This window comes from Poecile atricapillus, chromosome 1 (genome assembly GCF_030490865.1).
Source record: "Poecile atricapillus isolate bPoeAtr1 chromosome 1, bPoeAtr1.hap1, whole genome shotgun sequence".
Classification (NCBI taxonomy): domain Eukaryota; kingdom Metazoa; phylum Chordata; class Aves; order Passeriformes; family Paridae; genus Poecile; species Poecile atricapillus.
This window is the reverse complement of record NC_081249.1, coordinates 70,110,556-70,131,305: the sequence shown is the minus strand read 5'-3', so window position 1 is coordinate 70,131,305 and position 20,750 is coordinate 70,110,556. Positions and strand designations below refer to the sequence as shown.

General features: G+C 36.7%; 1 protein-coding gene across 6 annotated transcripts in view; it reads left to right on the top strand.

Annotated features, from left to right (window-relative positions):
- CDK8 (cyclin dependent kinase 8) overlaps positions 1-20,750 on the top strand; it is a 109,614-nt gene that overhangs the window by 32,911 nt on the left and 55,953 nt on the right. For 4 of the 6 annotated variants that reach the window (XM_058856632.1, XM_058856641.1, XM_058856622.1 and 1 more), the window contains exons 3-4: positions 1,915-2,025; positions 5,117-5,257. In XM_058856632.1, the coding sequence (XP_058712615.1) occupies positions 1,915-2,025; positions 5,117-5,257 (252 nt within the window). Of the gene's footprint in view, positions 1-1,914; positions 2,026-5,116; positions 5,258-11,663; positions 11,788-20,750 lie in introns of those variants that run through there. The other 2 variants (XM_058856650.1, XM_058856659.1) reach the window with 2 other exon arrangements.

Here is a 20,750-nt window from a genome sequence, read left to right as displayed (position 1 = left end):
TGGATTTGTGACTAAAGTATTGTTGGTAAGCCAGCAGTGCTTTGGCTATTGCTTACAGTGTTCAGGCTTCCTCTGTTTCCCGTTCCTGCCCCTCCTCCCTTTGGAGGAGTAGCCTTTGCTTGGAGGCTGGCTGGGTATCAGTTCTTTTGTGGGAGGTTGTACATGATTGCCTTTGGATTGCTTCTGTTGTTTTTTGTTGTGGATGTGGTGTTTAATTCTGCTTTCTTTCATTTACTAAACTGTCCTACCTCACAAATTCCTTGCGTTTTTGTTCTTCCATTCATGGCTGACTGAGAGAGGTGAGCAAGTGGCTCTGTGGGGTTTAGCTTCTGGCTGGGGTTAAGTTACTGCGGGCAGTCCCCACCTGTAATTGATAAAAAAGTGCAAATAAGCATTTCTCTTTTTTTTCCCATACTGATCTTATTCTTTCTAAGAATTACAGGCATTTAAAGAATTCCATACTTCTTATCCTACCTTTAAGTGCCTTGATGTATTGCTTTTACAAATCTTAGAATTTTACCATGCTGAAACTCTACAGCCTTCTGCATTGATTTCTACTGTTGCTTTGTCTCCTCTACACTATCTCTCTGTTTGATCTTATACTTCAGGTAAAATCTCTGTGAGCTATCAGTGCTTTATTCCAACAAATGCTACACTGAAGACTGGTCAGTGAGTCATAATGCAAGTCTGTCTCAAATGAAAGAAGGAAACAAGAACACATATATGTTACACACAATATACTTCCATTTTACTATCTCAGTAGCAGCTAAAATTTTAGCACTTATGACAAAGGTATAAATAAAAAGGATTTTTTTTTTATTTCCTGTTATGTAATGGGAAAAACTTTTTTGAGTGTCAGAAGTAAATTCTGTATTCAAAGAATAGTTTCATTCTCCATTGGCATTTTTTAAAAAAGAAAAAGCCCTAATGATTCCTTTCAATAAAAAAATGTCATCATTTTTGGCACACTGAACTGTTAGGAATTTGACTACTCTTGGGTTGTCACATTTAACTACAGTTTGCTTAGATAAAGCTTTTATTTCTTTCTTACCCATTTAATGAGTGCAGTATGATGGTAACATGACCAGTAGAGCTCAAATAGACTGATGCTGTCTGCATTCAGTTGTTGTGCTATATCTCATCTATGTTTTCCTTTTGGTGGGGTTCAAACTATAGTTTCTGAAGCAGCTGAGCTGGTTTAATGGGTCACTGCTGCTGAAAGGTGTTCCAGGTGTGTCCCTTCGCTAGGGCTATCTCTGCTGTTAGTACCCTGATTTGTTTCAGCTCAAGAGCTCTGTACCAGGTTACCTTTTACCAGCCTTTGTGTGCACACAGAGTAGTTTTCTCTTGAGCTGGGGACTGTTTTATGGGTGGCTTCTGTGATTCTGTGATACTAACTGGTGTGATCTGAGTTGTGGCAACAAGCTGGACCCTCTTCTGTGGAGAGTGGTGACTTTGTAGATGAGCAGAATGCACCTTACAAACCACATCTTGGTTTAGCAACTGCATTGACAGGCTCTACATCAGCCATCCCATTCAGTCTCAAATGACTGCAACCAAAATGAAGCATTTTCAGATAATTGGGAGTGAGGAGAAAATGGCGTACTCCAACTGAGACTTTTGAAGATTACAGCCTATGTAAAAGGGCAGATGCCACAGCTGGCTGTTTGCAGAGTCACCTTGGTCCTGGATAATAATGAGGTTTACATGGAGTTGAGCTTCTAGAAAATGAGTAGGAAGTGAATGCCCTGAGGGGGTTATGACCTGCTTTCAGCTTTGGTTTGAAACTGGTTCTTTCATGAAAAAAAAAAGTGGTTTTCTATGGCTTGCAGATTTCAACTTTTGCTGTTTGTGTTTTAAATATCCCAGCTCTGGATGTATGGATATAACTGTTGCGGACTTTTTCTTTTGCAGTTGCTGCGGGAGCTCAAGCATCCAAATGTCATTTCTCTGCAAAAAGTGTTCCTTTCTCATGCTGACAGGAAAGTGTGGCTTCTCTTTGACTACGCTGAGCATGACCTCTGGGTAAGGTGAATTGTTTGTAGGTACCAGACTTAGAATTTTAGTTGCAGCAAATGAGAGACACATAATTTTTAAATACAGCATAGCTGCTTACTCCATGTTGGAAGCATTTTCAGTACTAAAGGGAAAGCAATGGAAATTGTTAAGTAAACACATCACACAGTTAACTTGTGATCTCTTTAAGAATATAAAAAATGGCAAAAAATCTGCAGAAATCAGCTCTCAGTAGCTGGAAGTCTACTTAAATAAATGTAGCTATAAATCCCTATTAGAGCTAAAGTAGGGTGCAGGAAAATGTATTGATTACACTGATGAATTCCCTTTGAAAAATGACTAACTTATATTCTGAACAGGACAGTTCAGAGTTTTAGTTGCATTGATTGTCATCTATGAATGCATGAAATAAGAGTAGTTACACTGTATATTTAATTCATACATTTCAGTGGTAAAAATTTTTCTCAACTCATCTGCAGAAATTCTGTGTATTTGGGAGGAAAGCTATTTATTCCTAATTGCAAGATACAGCTTTAAAATACAAACCTGTTGGAGGCAAAGTAAATTTGTTTTAATATACATACTGTATTCCTCTATTAACTTAATATTTGTAAGCTTAATATCCATTCGGAATACTTAAAAAATAAAATAGCATGGTAAAACATGAAAAATTATGTGCAGCCTGGACTTCCCTGAAAAAAGGTGTGTGTGCCTCATATTAATGCTGACATACATTTGGAACATTGCTTTCGATGCTACAAATCTTAACCTCAAAAGATGCTAAGATTTGTATCAAAAGGTGCCACAGAAACAATTTGTAATGAGATGGAAATTTTTATGTATGTGTACATGTGACGATTGCACAGTATGAATCATGAGTTGTTTTTTCATCAGCATGTCACTTAGCACAAACCAAAGTAAAACTAATTTCTTCTGAAAATGGTGTTCCTTATAGTTTGGAATTATTCAGTAGCATTTGCCTAAAAGCCAGTGTGTCAGTTTTCTTTCCACTAAATTAAATGAAAGATATTTTCTTAAAACTTCTTACATGTCTTGGAAGTTCTGATACTTGGTATTGAGGTTTTGTTACCAAAATAAAATTAGAGACAAAAAAGTTAGCAAACAGCTGAAATGTTGACATTCTTGAGGCTGATAAACAGCAACAACATCTTGAGGAAATGGAGTACAGTTGGTTTGTTTTGTTTCTATTTTAATATGATGGAAAAATAAGAGCACTCTTTTTTTCACTAGTCCCCCATATTTATGACATGCTAAGCTACAGAAGTCTAGGAACGTTTGAGGAGTTTTTTTGTTTCAAAATGTGCTACAAGGCTTCATATTTGTTAGGGGTATTATTACTATGACCTGTCCTTGTTTGTTTTTATACATTTCTGCATTGCTTCATACTTAACCTAAATCATCACAGAAATCTTTCTGTTAATGAAACACTGGTTTATATGTAAGTAACTTAGGAATGACCCTCATTTTTGACCTTTATGCTTACATGCATATACCTGCATGAACTCCAGAATTCCCCTGCTGCACCAGCTCCTGGTTGTTCACTGTACCTGGATGTGAGAGACTTGGTTGCAGTGACTGGGTTGGCTCTGTGCCCCAAAGAGCCAGCAGTGGATCAAGTGCTCCAGCACTGTGTGTATTTAGCACAGCAGGTTTTAAGTAAGGCTGGGAAAGGGCCAGATAATGCAGAGTGTATTAGAGCAGGAGCAAAAGAAGTCTAGGACAACCATCTGTCGTTCTGCCTGTCTCTGAAGATTCACTTCTCTCTGTCCACTGTATGAAAATAACATTTGTTTTGGAGTTGGTGGAAGTGAGAGGTGAGAAGAGGTGAAACTTGTGGCTTAGGCTGAGGGATGCTTGTGCATGTGGTGCGTGGCTTACAGTGCAGGGACTGTCACCTTTTCATCAATGCTTCTTTGCTCTGTCCATCTCCAGTTTTACCATTGTCAGGGCAGAAATGTGCCTGTTCTGCACAGGAAAGCAAGGCTTGCTGCCTGAAGCAAAGGAAGGCAGGCTGTATGGAGCTGGGCTGCAGCAGGAGAGGAAAGGCAGTTTCCCAAAGGGTGTTAGATAGTTAGGTTAGCTGATTTGCACCCAGAATAGAAGGGTCATGAATGTAGGAAGAGCACATGATAGAAGTTTGGAGCCAGGTTTTGGTAGACAAGATCTGGGCTGTTTTGATGATCACACAAGTGTGAGCCATTACAGAAATAAAATGTGATACAGTAAGTTTGTTCTAGAAATTGCCTCTGTGTTTGAAGGAGGCAAACATGGAAATGATGGTTACCATGACTATGGCACACCTTGCTGTTGAACTTAGTGACACCTGGGACTCAAGTGCTAAGGAAACACATCCTTTTGTGCTCCTCCTTTGTGCCAGACATCATTGCTTGTGTCTAAACTTAGAATTGCTAAAGGTTCTTTTTCTGTCTCTGAGTTGATGGCTGACTTTCAGATGGACAGATTTGTAGACTTGCTCTGTCAACAGCTTCTGTTTTGAGACTACTGTGCTATAAGGGTATAGTAAATAAAGAAGGAAAAAATCTGGGCTTCTGATTGAAATCAGAAAATTCCCAATGCAGTTTGCAAAAATTTCTGCTTGGTATTAGGTCTTGAACGTTACAGTCATTATTACTGTAGGAGAAAACTTAGAAGTAAAACAATGTAGGAGGTAATACATTGTATTTCTGTGATTTGATGTACAGGATATCAGCCTATCTTAACAAAAAGACTCACTAAACAAAAATGCCTCTAAAACCTGAAAGATCAGTGATCTGCAAGGAAATGTGTTTTGATGGTCATACTGGTTTTGTATTCCTCATACTCTGCAGGGCTTAGCTGCCTGCTGGGGTTAAACCACAGCAAAAACTGATTTAATTTTTGGGAGATTGCTTTGGGACAGCGATCAATTTACCTAGTACAGTATTATTTTTTTAGTACTTAAGGCGCATGTTTCTTGTTTGGAAAACAAATCATGAAAGGTTGAAAAAACCCTAAGAAGTCTGTGTAAGGAGTCAATGGCAATCTTTTTGTGTAAATATTGCACTTCTTTTATTTTCATTTCTTTTTTTCCCCTTTGCAGCATATAATCAAGTTTCACAGGGCTTCTAAAGCAAACAAGAAACCAGTTCAGTTACCTCGGGGAATGGTGAAGTCGCTGTTATATCAGATCCTAGATGGTATTCACTACCTGCATGCTAACTGGGTGTTACACAGGGATTTGGTAAGTGGATCCGCAATGGGTTTTAGCACTGGGATGATGATTGAGGGCAAGGGTTGTTTTTTTTAATGAAAAACCACTGGGAAACAAAAGCCTTGGTGCTAGGAGCATGTACTAAATAAATATATGTTTTTACACTGCAGTCAGACGGCCTTGATTAGTAGAGTGAATTTTAAAAGCTGGCTGCGATCTGATATGCTTATGAGAGCAAGTGTATCAGATGGCTGTTTTTGTTTTTTCATCTTCTAAATAAACTTTTAAATGGGTTCATTTAAATAACAGGCACATTGAGGTACAGAGGATGCCTCTAGAAGTATCACTGCAGGCAAGATAAATAACTAAATACCGTTCTGGTGTAGGTGGGGGAGAATTATTGGCTGTAAGAACTGCTGAAAAAAAGATTTTTTTCTGAAATGATCAGTTTAACGTAGGAAAGTGACTTTTGAAAGCTGTTATTTTCTCCTAATGTTTATAATCGACCAGCCATATAGCCACACCAACTTTATATGATTTCTGCAAGTAAACTAATCTTTATCCAAGCTATAATACAAGGAAAACATTTTTGATCTAAGTTACTGTCTTTAACCAGCAAATTCTTTTCAACTGGTGAGTCTCATCAATTCTTATGTATTTGCCTTCAAAATATGCCCACAGCTAACTGCTCTTTTTTTGTCTGTTGTCTTCAAATTGGGTAGTTTCTCTGATCCACTTGTCTGTAGCTCTTACTCTTTGATAGCATTATTTTTTTCAATTTGCTTCTAAGTGTTACATATGATACTCTCATGCACGAATGAAATTTCAGTAATTAGAAGTATCATTAGTTTAACCTTTCATTCCTGTGAGTCAGTATTACCAGTGATATTCTGTGTTTGGTGAAATAAGTCTGGCTTCCTTACTACTCCTCCAGAGTCACTTTTTGTCTTTGAAATAGCTTTAATAGCCTTCCTGGAAATTTGGTCAAGGACTAGTTTTTTGACATCTGTTTTCATGCCTGATAAATGCTTTTACAGAATGCCAGTTTATCCATTTAAACTGAAGGAAAAAGGTATAACTCTGATAAACAGCATTTTCAGAACTGAAATACAAGGAAACTTTGCTTTGTTGCAGTGATTGTGTGGATGGTTTTCATTTGCTCCTGGTTTTAGAAATGGAACAAAAGCCTCAGCACTGAGGGGAAAATATGAAAAAGATTCTGGTTACTTTGTCATGACTCATGAAGTAGTGGAGCAAAACATAATATGGAAATACATAGTGGATGCTACTACGTAGACAACTTTATTGTATTTTTAAGAGGCATATAGGAAACAAATGGAATGTCATCAAGAATCTAAATTTTTTGACATTTTACTTTCTATAGTTTCAGAGAATTTATGAACTTGAAATAATGCTTAAAAGAAAACCATGCATATTGTTAACTGGATGGCTCAGGAGATTGGTAATTTATTACAGAGCCTTTCACATCTAGGGCTGTAGCTCAAGTTTAAGTTGGCAACTTCAAAAAAACTACTGCCATCTTATTATCTGTGAAATGAGTTGGTGGTCTCAGTCCAGCGTGAAGTTTCCTTCCAGCAGAAAATCCACCATCACAATTGGCTATCCTTGGATAATCTGAGGAAGAGACCAAAAGCTTGAGGCAGAGACTGAGAGGTCTTCCCACCGGAACCTTGTCAAGCTGTGTTGGTGAGACTCCTGTAAGAGCTGTACAGGGGCTGCCTGTGCCACCTTGTCCATGGAAACCTTTTGGACTTGTTTTTTATTTTGAAACTGTCCAGTTTGAGCTGAATTCAGAGGGCACATGTTTCAAAGGACAGAACTGCACTTGCCAATGCTTGCTTTCTTTTATCAGGGCTGGAAATAACTTGATTAACAGAGGGATTTTACCTAGTGTTTTGTCTTGGAAAGACAGAGGCCAGTTGGTTAAGCTTGAGAATTGGGACTTCACTAACATTCAAAGCAGCATAACTGATATTAATACTTAGATGTGATTTTCTATTTCAGGATACTTGTAACATTATTCTTCAGGAATATCAGTGTTAAATCATCAATTTTAACTCCAGATTGGATGGCTGGACAGATTTACTATGTTTTTTCCTACTGTGCCTTTAAACGATAGGTATTGCTGTAGTTTCTAGATGTTTTGTTTTCCTGGATTTAGATAGACCCACAGAGTTGCTTAAGTAACATGCTTGCTTGCATGTCATATACTATATTTATAAGAGTGATGGTGCTTGGGGCTGGTAGGAAGCTAAAGAGTATAGTACTTGACAAAAAAAAAATCTGTTATTCTCTAATAGGATAAGGAATTTTTTTAATGGTATGAATTATCTATATACTTTTACCTTCCATCTAAGTGCAGTTTTCTGGGTTTGGATTGGTTTTCTGTTGGGTTTTCTTTTGGTGTTTTTTTTTAAGATGTCTTAGTTGAGTTAGCGTTTAGGTAGGTAGTTTTTTTTGAGTTTTTTTGAGTTTTTTTGAGATTTTGACTTCTCTAACCAGAAACAAAATATGGCATAAACCAACTCTTTTCTAGCTAGCATCTACAAGCTGGGCAGCAAAATGTAGCAGCTACTAAAAGCACACAAACTTAGGCTGATATTTGTCTTCACAGGATTGAAATCAAGAAATCTGAACTCAAGGTTTGTATAAAGTGACTTGATTCTGTATGAAACAGTAAAATCTTTTAGAAGACAATTGTCTGTTGTGGGGTTTGTAGTCATGGCGTGCCTTTTACAAAGGAAATGTCTACAAATCATTGCGGAAACTTAAATACTTGACTCTGTTTTTCTTTCACTGGGTACATGAAAGCCAGTTCACCATTTCCATCAGAGCAGGGATATGTTGATTGTATTTACCTTTGAATACTGCCTTGAATACTACTGTACCTGAGTAGTTAGTTTTTCCATAAGTCTTTGAAACATACCAGTAAAATTTTTCAACAAATATATGCCAGACCTTTTAAAATTTCTTATTTGACTTGCATATTCTTCAGCTTCTTTAAATTCCATGTGTGAGAGTAGTTGAAAGCAGATTGTTTATTCATGCTCTGACTGTAGCAGGAAGGAAATAAGAACACTTCATATAATTACCACAAAGTGCATCAATTATAGTTTTAATAATATTTTGAATTTAGTTATCAAGCATGTTTGAAACATCCTGCATTTTGCTGACTTACTTTTTGAGTATTTTTTCCACTTTATAATATGCAGCTATTGTGCTTCTTCCTTTATTCAAAGTTCTTATTCCACACTTCTGCATAAGCAGAAGATTGGCCATAGATATGTTTTCATCAATATGCAACCTCAACAGCAATGGAAAAGACAGCATGCTTGGAAGGTTTTTTCAAGTAGTGGGCTCAAAGTAGAGGTCCTTTTGCATGGTACAATAAGCTTTAAGCCACACCTCTTAGCCTTTGAAAGTGCATCTCTAATTTTTTTGGTATTTCATTTTTTTTTAGTCCTGTCTACACAGTCAGGATCCAGTCTCAGGTAAGAGATGAGCAGCCCTCCACAGGTTCTGTGTAGTGACAGTAAGATTAGTCTGCAATTTACGTTAATAATGGAATTGGCACCTAAGCTGTTTAAAATACTTCCACAGTGCAGCAGTGCTTAAAAGCGTTCCACCACACCGAAAAAAAACCCAACGAAAAAACTTAGAGGAAATCTCACATGTCTTGTAGTACTGCAGTTGGGACACTATTATAAAATTATTTTTATTTCTAAATCTCAAGACTACATTTCCTGGCCTGTTCCTTTGTGCATGGTGTGAGTGGGTGTTGAGCAGATGAACTGCCACCTGGCAAGTGAGGTATGGAAGTGGGGAGCAGAGTGCTGGACTTCTGCTTCCCATTCTTCTCCTATCTCTTGCCAAAGGAATTACCAGTCTCCTAGCTTTTGTCAATAGCATCCCTGTCCTAGTTAGCCTGGGATTGTGTCATTGTTTTGTGACATTTGTAGATTGGCACTAGTGCAGTCTGGGGAAGGCGTTCGTGGTGTGCAGCTCGGCTCAAGGGCTGCTGTGGGCCGAGCACTGGCTTTTAAGAAGCTTTGAGGCAGTCAGGCTTTAATGCAGTTGGTACATAGCTTTCTGAGATCTGAACTCTTCTCAAGGATACCTGCTACCAGGTTTGGGATTAGTGAGAACATTAAAGATGTTCTTGTAACAATGAATGGGGAAATGCCACTGCCAGAGTCTTTTTTTGTAGACAGGACCTTAGTAATTTTCCAGGCTCTGTAATGTGTGCTTTAGGCAAAGTTAAATATATGGAACTTTTTAACTTGGCAGTTTAGAGTTTTCCTCATTAGAACTCCAGAATCCAAGGATGTCTCCTTGTCAATATTTAAGGATTACATCAGAAATACAGGAATGCCCTTCTGTCTTTCTATAAAGCTTCCAAAGCTGTGGTTATTTGCAAGAGTAAACCTAAATCCTTGAAAAGAAAAAAGTAATAATAGTGCACATTACTAGAAATAAGTTTGTAGCTTTAAAAAATAGGGTGATTTTCTACTCTTAAGTAGATAAACAAGTAAAAGGTATTATTTCCCAAAAGGTATTATGATGACTTGCTGATTATTTGCTTTCAGAGGAGAAAAAAAACCCCAGCAATCCAAAACAAATCACTCTTCTGGTTGTCAGCTGTTGTATTTCCCAATATTTTTGTTTCCAAGGTGTTTTTCATTAGGTGTGTACTTTCATGAGATCACAAAAGAACAGTGTGTCTGGCAGAACTTAATTTTCTTGCATGTGCTTCTAATCACATGCTTTCCTGTGAGTTGCACTTCACTATAGTTCTAAATATTCCATAGTTAAAATAATATTATCTAGTGTTTCTTAATTTTTCTTTTTACAAGGAGCATGACTATTCCCTTGCCTGCCTTTCTGAGCACTTTATAAATGGATTAGATTACGCTTTCAAACTAGTAAGTAATGAAAATATAGATTGATCAAAAGAAACTGCAAAATTTTAGTATTTGGTGCTCATGCCAGTGATTATAAAAAAGAGAAGCAACCCAAAACCCCCTGAAAAAATTTCCTGTTAGGTTAAGCTTTTGACTGAGTAATATCTGTCAGTTTTGTAGAAATGCAGATTTAAAGGTAGAAATAGAGCATGTTGTTGCAGTGCTACCAGCCTTCTAGTTGGAAAAGTAGTGAGAGATCTTTGGCTTCACCATAGAGAAGCCTGTAGAGATATATCAAATCATGTGCTTCATATTCATATATGCAAATAACTATGAGACCACTCTCTTTGAAAGGTCATAGCCATCGGGGAAGTTCCTGAGGGGAAGAAAGCAAATGTCACTCCAGTCTTCAAGGAGAGTCTGGGAAATTACATTCCCAGTCACTCTCACCTTGATCACTGGAAAGGTGATGGATCATATCCTCCTGGAAGCCATTTTCTAACATCTGGAAGATATCAAGGTGATTGAGAGTAGTCATCATGGATTTTTATGCAGGGGAGATTGTGCTTGGCCAAGCTGAAAGCCTTCAGTGACTAGCTTGATGCTAACAGCAATGGATGTTGCTTGCTTTAGTAAGGCTTTCAGCCCAGCATCCCAGCTGTCCTTGTAGACAAGCTAATGAAGTACACAGCAGGAGGTGCACAGTGAAGGGCATTGAAAACTGGATGAGTTGAAGGGTTTGAAAAGCCACGAAGTTAAGCTGGACACCAGTCACTGGTGGAGTGTCCCAAGGGCTGATTCTGAGTTTAGTGCCATTGAACATCATCATTAGTAACCTGAGTTTCCAGCGGTGCCTTTCAGCCTCCGCCATTCTGTGAATGTGTTGTATCTCCACCATTTGATTTGTCTTGAAAAATTCAGTTACTGCTCTTTCAAAGTCTAAATTCCAGCTCATGACAAATCAAGAGAAGAGAAACCAGGTGCAAGGGGTGGGCTGTGTAGAAGCAGGTGTAAGATGAATATGAAAGATCAAAAAGCTTCCAAGGAATAAGGAACAGTGTGAAGCAAGTGAAATACCAAATCTTTGAAGTGCACTGGGACATTTTTGCAATGTATCTTGACTACAGTATGATGAGAGGTATGACATGGTGCCGTTTTCTTTTCCTGAGCAAAAAGGTGATGTATTCCCTAAAACCTTTTTTGGAAGCTGTGTGGTCAAAAAATGCAAGATACACTTGTACTGGATCATCAGTTTTTACAGACTTTGGTATGAAACATTTGTGTAATGGCAATATCTCTAAAAAGATATACCCAAGCCTTGAGCTGTTAGGCCTGTATTTTTCATTCTTTGCTGAAGGTGCTAAGTACTGAAATCAGATGGAAAATATAAATGAAAATAAAATATTCACTTTATTCTTCCAGTTGTGTTTAGACCTTCAGTGCAAGCCTTCCTGGTGATTTTGTAAATCAATCTTTAAAGATAGTGAAAAAATTTTATTTTGTTTTAATTCACAGGCTGTGTCCCTTCAAGCAATTTTTGAATCTGAATGAAGTCTTTCATAGGTTTTTACAGGTTGATCATCTTTAACCATAGGACTTACAAGAAAATGCAAGGCCATTTAAAAAGTTTTAAGTAAGGTTGGTGAAAGAATAATGCAGACTCCAAGATTTATGCAGTATGTGAGATCAACAGATAACACCTGAAAATTTTTATTCAAGCAACTGCTCTTCAGCAAAACTGCTAAATCAGTCCTAAAAGTTATTTGATGATCTTTTATCACATAATGCTGTTGGATTCCAATTTATAAAAAGATGGAGTGCTGAATAGGGGAACATTTGGTGGATAATTTTCTGATTGCGAGTGAAAAGCTCTTTTATATGGTTGATTTAGTGAAAGTAGGGGTGCAAGGAAAGGTCAGAAATCTCTATTCCAGGTACAGGTTTTTCGAATCTACTCTCTTAGACTACTGCTTTTATTCAAAGCCCGATTTGCTCGATTGTCAAGTCCAACCCTATCTATAATTTTTTGCAGCCTTTCATTATCTTTGGCAGGTGTTTCCAAAAGGTCTGGCTATATCAGCATGTCTGGCATACTGACTTACGTTTTGTCTGGTGGAACCTAAATTTAGTTTCTCCTCTTTTTAGCTCAGTATTTCTTTTCCATAGATAATTTTCAAAATAATTAATCCTGTGCAGTGATAAAACCCAAGTCTCACAACCTTCATGTTTAAAATTGGCAGTAATACAGACTATATGTTTTTTTCTCTATTAATGAATGAATCTTGGTTTGAAACTAGAATAAATACAATCTTTGTGCAAAGTTTAAAGGGAAGGTCAAGGTGGAACAATATATTTATTATGAGAGAGACTTTGCTAATTTACCAAGCCAATAATATGACCAACCTTAGTTAGACACAAGTACTTGGACACTGTTATTGCTTAGAGGAAGTAAGTTAAGCAGGTAAAGGTTCTGAATTTGGCGTTCTGAAATCATTGTACGCTTCTACATGAAAGAAATACAAGGTGCAGAAAATAAATTGCAAGACTGCTTATTGAACTGCCACCAGATATGTTAGGGACAGACAGATGCAACACAGATGAGGATTTGTAGGCATGAAATTGCATTACATGATTATTGATCTTTTAGTGAGATATTTTTGCCTTATCTGCTGCAGAACTGTCAGACACAAGAAGCAATGGAAGCAGACCATTTTTTTCCTGACATTTCAACATCACTGTACATGGAATAATTTTAACTAGCAGTCTTGGACCAGTTAAGAGGCAGTGAAAATTGTTGCAAAAGGGGTATTCCAAATTTGAATCTTTTTCCACATTCCTCTGGAGCCCTTCAGGACTAAATTGAATGTTTCAGAACGGTTCTTTATAACCATTTGCATCTTTACGTTACAGGGTATGAAATCAATTCAGGCCTTTTCTGTGACTTTGGGAAGTTTGTCCTTGTCTGGTGGAATATACATTTAATTACAGCACCAGAAATACGTGTCTTCATATTGCATATTAATTTCTAGTCTGGAAACAAAGTGGTGCTTTAGAGTTGTAGATACGCAAAATGATAGCATGGCTTCTACAGTCTCTAGGAAAAAGTAGTTTAGAGAATGCAAGTTGTTGCGTGTTTTACAATAAAAAGAAAATAATGTTCATCTGTTGATACTGTGTTGTTGCTTAGGTAAACAAAGCTTACCTGGGCATGCTGGTTCTTAATTTCCTCAAGTGACCTTTGTATCTGTTAGCAAATTTCAGGTACATTTGGTAAAAAGATATGTATCAAAACAGACTGTTACTTTCAAATGTCATGGAAAGCAAATGTCATATAGAGGAGGGCATATGTTCTGGGAGAAAGATATTGATAATTGAACCAGGGACAAATGCTGAAATACTTATTTTGCTTTTTTCAAGCTTAGAAATATTTTAACTTCTTAAAATTCCAGGTAATTCGAGTAAATTGATAACTGAAATAGAACGGTGTAATTTAATATATTGAGGAATATAAAATGATTACTTACATCTATCTGCATAGGTATGACATATTGGGGGATGAAAATATGTCAGCTGCTGGGCAGACTATATTAGATTTTTTTCTTTTCTGCAGATATTAATTCGTTCTTTTATTGCTAGCCTGTTTTCTAATGTGCTGGCTTTCCAAGATGGCTAAATACCTGATTCTAGTGCTGGAAAGAGTAACGTAAGTAATCTTTGTTTGAAGGCAAACTCAGTCAGTAAACTGAACAGGCTGCAGGAACTCTCGTATCTGTGTGTATAAATACAGAGGTAAGAGTTCTGCAGAGGAAAGGCATGCTAGAAACTTCAGATCTAATTCCTGCCATAAAGGTGATGAGCTGTCAGATGGAAAAAATACCAGCATAACTTGTGGTTCTGACCTAAGAGAAGTATGGAGGACCAGAAGCTCTTTGATCATAAGTGTACCTTTAAAGTAAGTTTAGTCAATAAAAACCCTTCAGTAGGATTTAGTAAAAACCCTAGGGTATGATTTTAGAAGCACCTAAATTAAGTTTGAGTTCTAGTTTTGTCAGATTTTCTTACTGCTAAGTACCTTGTTAAGGTTGTGGAAAAGTTATCACACCAAAAAATGCTGTGGAAGGTAAGAATACGGATTGTTCAAAATAGAGGAAATAGCTGTAATAAGTGTTTTCACTGCAGTCTGCTGTACAAAGAAAATGCCATAATCTGCATTATCTAGATCAATGATTTAAAGGAAAAGATGATAAGAAAATAGTCCTTTGTGTAACTCTTATCTTAGGGTTTTAAAGTAATGTTATGAATAGGACATGCTTATCCCACGTCAAAGCTTGTTCTTTGTGAACTCCCAATTTCATCTGTCTTACTGTGAATATGAGTGACACAAAAGGAGATACTTGTGATGTAGTTTGAAATACTATATTTGTTCTGTGCTCCAACAGGTGAACACAAGCAAAGCCCATGCAACCACTGGAAAGTGCATCGTAGTAAATTACGTAGGCTTTTCACCTTTGGTATTTTTTCTTAATCCAGAACAGGGAGGAGTTGTTTATAGTCCATAAAAGTAGAATGATATGGAAGTAGTGAGAGTATTATTTAAATGAAAAACAACAACAAATAGGGCTTTTAAAGAAAATGGCCAGGGTTAACACAGCTGCATGTGTACTGAAGAGTAAATAAAGCAATTTTCTGCCTTTGTGTGAAAGTTTGGGATGAGATTACAGTACTACTTGTACTACTACTTGAATGCCTGTCACTTTGTGGAAACTGCTCCAACAAAATTACTGAGCAAAAATGGTACTCAGGGTTTTTATTATACACCTAAAATCCTTACTTGTGAGGCAGAACTTTGAATTTAAAAGGGAGACGGACTAATACATAGAATAACATAGTACCTAAAACCCAGTTTCAGTGCATGCTCTCTTCTTGCATTTGATCCTGCTCTGATGTGTCCACAGCATCCAGTCATCCTATCCTATGGGCAGGGTAATCACTGCTGTAGAAAAACCCACAGGAAATACATTTCTTCAGGACTGTTCATTTTAATATATTAAGTTTGTTACTACACTTTTGAATGATGTGTTAATGATATTTGACGTGGTAGATTTTCCTGCTATAGTAATATTTTTGCCTATGATATCCACCTTTCCTTGCTTTGAGTCTTAGTACAGAAAGTCACACCCTGCCGCTTGTGCTGACATTTCTAAGGAGTGAAAGAATTGGCCTGAAAAGAGTAATTAAATTTTTCTGTTCAGTTTGACTTCAGTTCCAGTGAAAGTGAGAAAAGTCTGTATATTAAGCAGCGTGCAAGCTTTTAATAAGTTATATTGCCCCAAGTTGGCAGTAATTGAGTGACAGCAGTGAAGGAAAAATTTTGGAGTGTGTTCAGAGCATAAAAACTTAGTAGTGAGACTAACAGCTTTCATCAGGCTGAAACAGAGATAAAATATGGTTGATGGTAACTAGCAGAAGGCCCCCTTGGCGTAGATACAGCATACCTCTATTTTCTATCCTATCCAAATACTTCCTGTACTTCTAAAATTTTTGGACATGTGTGCTTGGATAATTTAGGCATTTGTTTTTGTTTAGCTGTTACTGGTAATTTTTATAGCTCCTAGTTGTAAAGACAATTTTATTCAGATGCTCAGTTTATTTACTTTAAAGAGCTCTGGGATGTTCTTTATAAGAAGATAACGATCAGGAGGTATTACATTAAAATAGGCTTTCTTAATTTTCCTGTGCTTTTTACAATTCATGTGTTCTGTAATCAAAAAGAATATTTTAATGTTTAGATTTAATACATGTTGTGAAGCCATTGTTTACACCAATGTTTGTGGTGGTCTTTTGATTATAATATATTTTAAAGCCCAAAACAGTTGTAAAAGAAAATGCATATCTTTGAATTTATGTAAAGCAATTAACTTCAGAAAAGTGCTGATATTATAATTTGAATAAGGCTATATTGTCACTTCTATTGTGCTATAGAGTACTGTTTAGTATTGAAGTAGTCAGTTTTGTTGAAAGTGGAAAGAAAATGGAGTTATTTTGGAATGAAATTATTTTTTCTAACCATAAACTGATCCAAAAAGACAGTTCCAGTCCCTAAGAATGAAATAATGGAGCATACCACCTTGATAATAAGGAGATATTTTTATGTAGGTTATGACTGTTTGAAGATCAACAAGGTTGTTAGAGATGTGCTGGGAGAAGCATAAACATTGAATCTTTTTGTGAATCATAGACCTTGAGATGGGGTGTGAATTTTGCAAGCCAAGCTGAAGGCTAGTAGGTTTTGCTGCACAGCTTTTCCTGTCAGAGGACCTACCTGGGAAATGATAAACCACATCAGTATATTACAGTTTCTACCACTGTGCCACAGAAGTGCTCTTCTGAGCAGTGTGCAACTTGCTAAGCCCTTGCAGTTGTCTTTCAAAATTTTATGACTTCTTTTTTTCTCAGTGAGACATTTTTAATTTATTTGTGTTTCATGCTTCACAGGCACTTCCTCACACACAAGTTATGGTTTTGTATGATTGTAGAGTTGTGTTTCTAAATCTATATTGTTTAATATAGATTATAATTCCTATATTGTTTAGTATGATACTTCGAAGTCTAAAATATAAAGAAGTGGTTCACTATAAATCGGAATCATTATCGAAGTCATAGTTGCAAAAGCAAAATAATTTAGGGATAAAAGCCCTTTGCCTAGTATTGTTCTTTTAAAGTTAGACTGCTCTTTCTTTTTTTTTTAATTGAAAACTAGTATTATGTTCTTATAAATTCTCATGGTTACTCACGGGTAGAAATGGATGGCATGGCCAGTTCTGTCAACTGGTGGCACAGCCAGAAATGATGCACAAATACCAGTGGCTAACAAATATCACTGGTGTGACTCACCCCACCATTGTGAATCCTCTTCTGAGTAATGTTTTAGGAGACAAACTCTGAAGTGTTGGATTATCCAAATGAAAATGGGTTAGGATTATACTGAAACCTTATTAAACAGTGCATTAAAAAGGATGTGTAAAGAATATGCATCTGTTCATTAGTATACATAGAAATGTTGTAAAAAGTTAATAATGTGGCTGGAGACGAGGTGGCATCCACATTATTATACTATAATAAGTAAAACAAAGGAATTTAGATTACTCACTGATACTTATGTTTAAAATCAGTCTTTGAATACTGGTGATTTCAGAAACAGATGATTAGCAAAATACATATGTGGAATAATAGTTCCCACAGACCTGGCTTGATGCTAAAAGTATCAAAAATTGCAATGGCTAAGCAGTCTAAAAATGCCCAGTTCTTTCCCCACTGCTTTCATGAGTAAAGCTAAGTGAAGGGATGGCCTAACAGCAAAATACTTTTCCAGGAGCAATGTCCTAGGATTTCCAGACATCTAGTATACAAACATGGAATAAATAATCATCTCTTGCTCCTATCAGTGACTTCCTTTGAGCAGCAGGAATGTTTTTTTCTTTTTTGTCACATCTCATCATGTCACAGGCTGGTGTAATTTTCTTTCTGTTTGCATTTTTGCCTTCAAAACAGCAATTCAGATAAGTTCTGAAGTCTAGTTTCCCCTCTGTGAAAGAACACAAACATTTTCAGTGTATGTTAAGGAGCAGTATGTGACGACAGTGTTCGTTCAGAGTAGTAGTCCTGCTTAAAAGATACGAAGAAAATTCATGGCTGGTAACATGAATCAATAGCCTTACACAGTGAGGAGGATACCATACTGGGATCATACAAAGTGGAAGATGCTGTGCAAGGCATGTGAAACAATCCACCCACTGCATTTAGCATTAATGAAGCCTCAGCAGGAGCAGTGTGTAATTTGGAACACTTGAGTTCAAAGAAATGGGTGGGCCAAGGCAGAACAGCTAGAGGAAATCAGCAAGAATGATCACTGATGTAGAAAAAAAATTGCCTGCGAGGAAACACAGAGTAGGAGAGAGTTTATGGTGCTTTTTTTATTTGGGTGATAGGATTGAAGAGTGATGTTTGTCCCAGGAAGTGTAAGAAGTTCTTGCAGTGAAGGAGTGGTTGTCTGTGCCTTCTGCTAATGAAGAAGAGAAGAGGCAAGGGGACTAATCTTGTCTGTTGTGTTAGAAGGAAAGGAAAAACACTGCAATGGAGTGGAAGAGAGAAGATTGCATGGGAGTCATGCAGCCTTCATCACCAGAGCCTTCAGGATCAGAGTGAACAGAGCAGTATTGTGTGAGATCAGGCAGATGGGTGAAGGTGACTGTCTGAAGTTCTTCACAGATCTATGATCCTCTTTGGGGTTTTACATCACTTGGTTTAATTTCACTTGCTTTTTAGGATTTCTTTTTGCACTTAGCAAATAATTGTTAAATTATAAGTACCTAAAAATATATCAGTGGGAACCTTTATTCTCTTTACAAGAGTAAGAGTGATTAAATGCACAAGATTAGGATTTGTCCAGGAATCATAAAAAGAAGTCCTACAAAGCCAAATATTGGACAAGATAAGATTTAGTGCTGTGCCATAGTCACAAGGTCATACTTTGTTGAGAATGAATTCTCCCCCTGCTGCTGAGGTGGGTTTGGGAGGAGAAGGGTGATATTTCTTGAATTTAGTTCTGCGGGATTGCCAGACACTTTGGCTGTCTCTGAAATAGTCAGCTGTACATCACTACGTGGCTCTTCACATTTGGTTTAGGATCATAACAGGTTTCTCATTTGCATTTGTCTGGCATTTGCAAATTATTTTACTGAATGGCAAAACTAATTATGCCTTTCTTAGTACAAAAATTAGGGACTTTAAGTTGATAATTTGTAGTTACAGAAAAAATATAGCTGCCTTAAAGTAAAGTGTTTTCAGAACACAGTATAAGAATTGCTAAAAGATTTTGCTTCACTTGTTCAACCCAAGTGATTTGAATAAGCAGTTTCAACTTCAGTTTTCTCTGGATAATTAGAAATAAACTGATAATTAACAAATTAAACTAATGCTTATCCAAATTTCTCCCTTCTGTTTCCAAAGACTGCTTATTTTTCTTTGCAAATAAATTTCTAATGTGTAATGAGTTGTCCAAAGAGACAAATCTGGGGAGTCGTTCAGGGTTTTTTTCCCTCCAGATAGTGGACTTGATTAAAAGACAACTAGCAAAAGTTCCTGACATATGTATTCACTTTTGTTAGTGGTCTTCAGTGTTTTTCAGAGATTCTTCAAAATACATATTATTTAGGTATACCAATACTATCCCTATACTGCTTTCCGATAGATATCCCTCTATTGAATTTAATTTGAATGGTCTTGTTTGGAAAATTCTTTGAACTAAAAATGTTTCTCCAGTCTATTCATACAATGATTTTCGAAATGGAAGCTTCTAGAATAAGACATATAACTTTTTTTTTTTTTTTAAAACTGTGATGTATTTTTACAGTGATGTGACTACATAAATATTTTTGTCTGTAGGAAAAATCTTCTGTTCCAAACAGAGCTGTTTCAGTGAAGTACCTGTGACTTTAGAAAAAGGTGAACTGAATATTCCAGACCAACTGAGGGTTCTTTTTATTTTGCTTCTTTAGAATACTCCTACACAGATTTCTGAAATGTCTCTATTGTTAAATGTCTTCTGCAACTTCTGAAGTCTGAGTGTGAATCAAGCTGTTGATACTTATTTTGCTAACTGGTACTGTCTTACTGTGCTTTCCCATCTCATCTCTACCTGCCTTGACCTTAGGGCAGAAGATCTTTGGTGCAGGAATTGTTACTCAGTGCCGTGCTGATTAGTCACCTGGTGTAATGCAGTCTTTGTGTGAATAGGGCTTCTTGTCCTTACCAAAATCCAAGCAGTAAAATATTTTAAGATGAAAATATCATAAGGATGTTAAAAGCATTTTTGTAGAGTATTATCAACCTGTGAATTTGCAGGGAGAAAATGGTACTTTATGTATTATGTCCATGTATTGTATATCTGAAATATTTTAGTGCCTGTGTAATGTATTAACTCTATTGACAACATAATAATTAGACATGTAGCTTAACATCCCATATATATTGAAGCAGGTTTTGTAAAAGATGTGGATTTGTTATTTGAGTCACAGTGTAGCAGTAGAAAGATTTCTTTGGTGAAATGATATACCTAGCAGATTGAATTGCCATAAAGTTCAGCACTAACTAGGAATTTAAAGATGTATGCTGCTTGTTTACTTCTAGGACTTTTGTAGAAGCAATCTAAATGGAATGCTTTGAGAGCTGTGTGCCCACATTCTGCATTTTTAAGCATTGGAGCACTACTTACCTGGAGTGTATGCCTGTATTAAAAAAAAGGCAAAAAGGGGTGGTGGTGGTGAGGGGGGGACAATTCTTCTGGAAATCACAGAGCTAATACAGCACGAGCTGGATCTGTTGTTATTGCTGTTGGAAAGACAATGGACTATATCTTACCTTCTTTGATCACATTTTTGATAACATCTTCCATCCTTAACCTGTTCTCAGAAATGTAACACCTCAGATTCTTTTCACATATTTTGTCCAAGGATTGTAGATTTCAGAAATGCATTTTGCAGCCTTTCATGAACAACACTAATATAATATCTCAAGGAAATCTTTTGCTGGCGTACTAATTT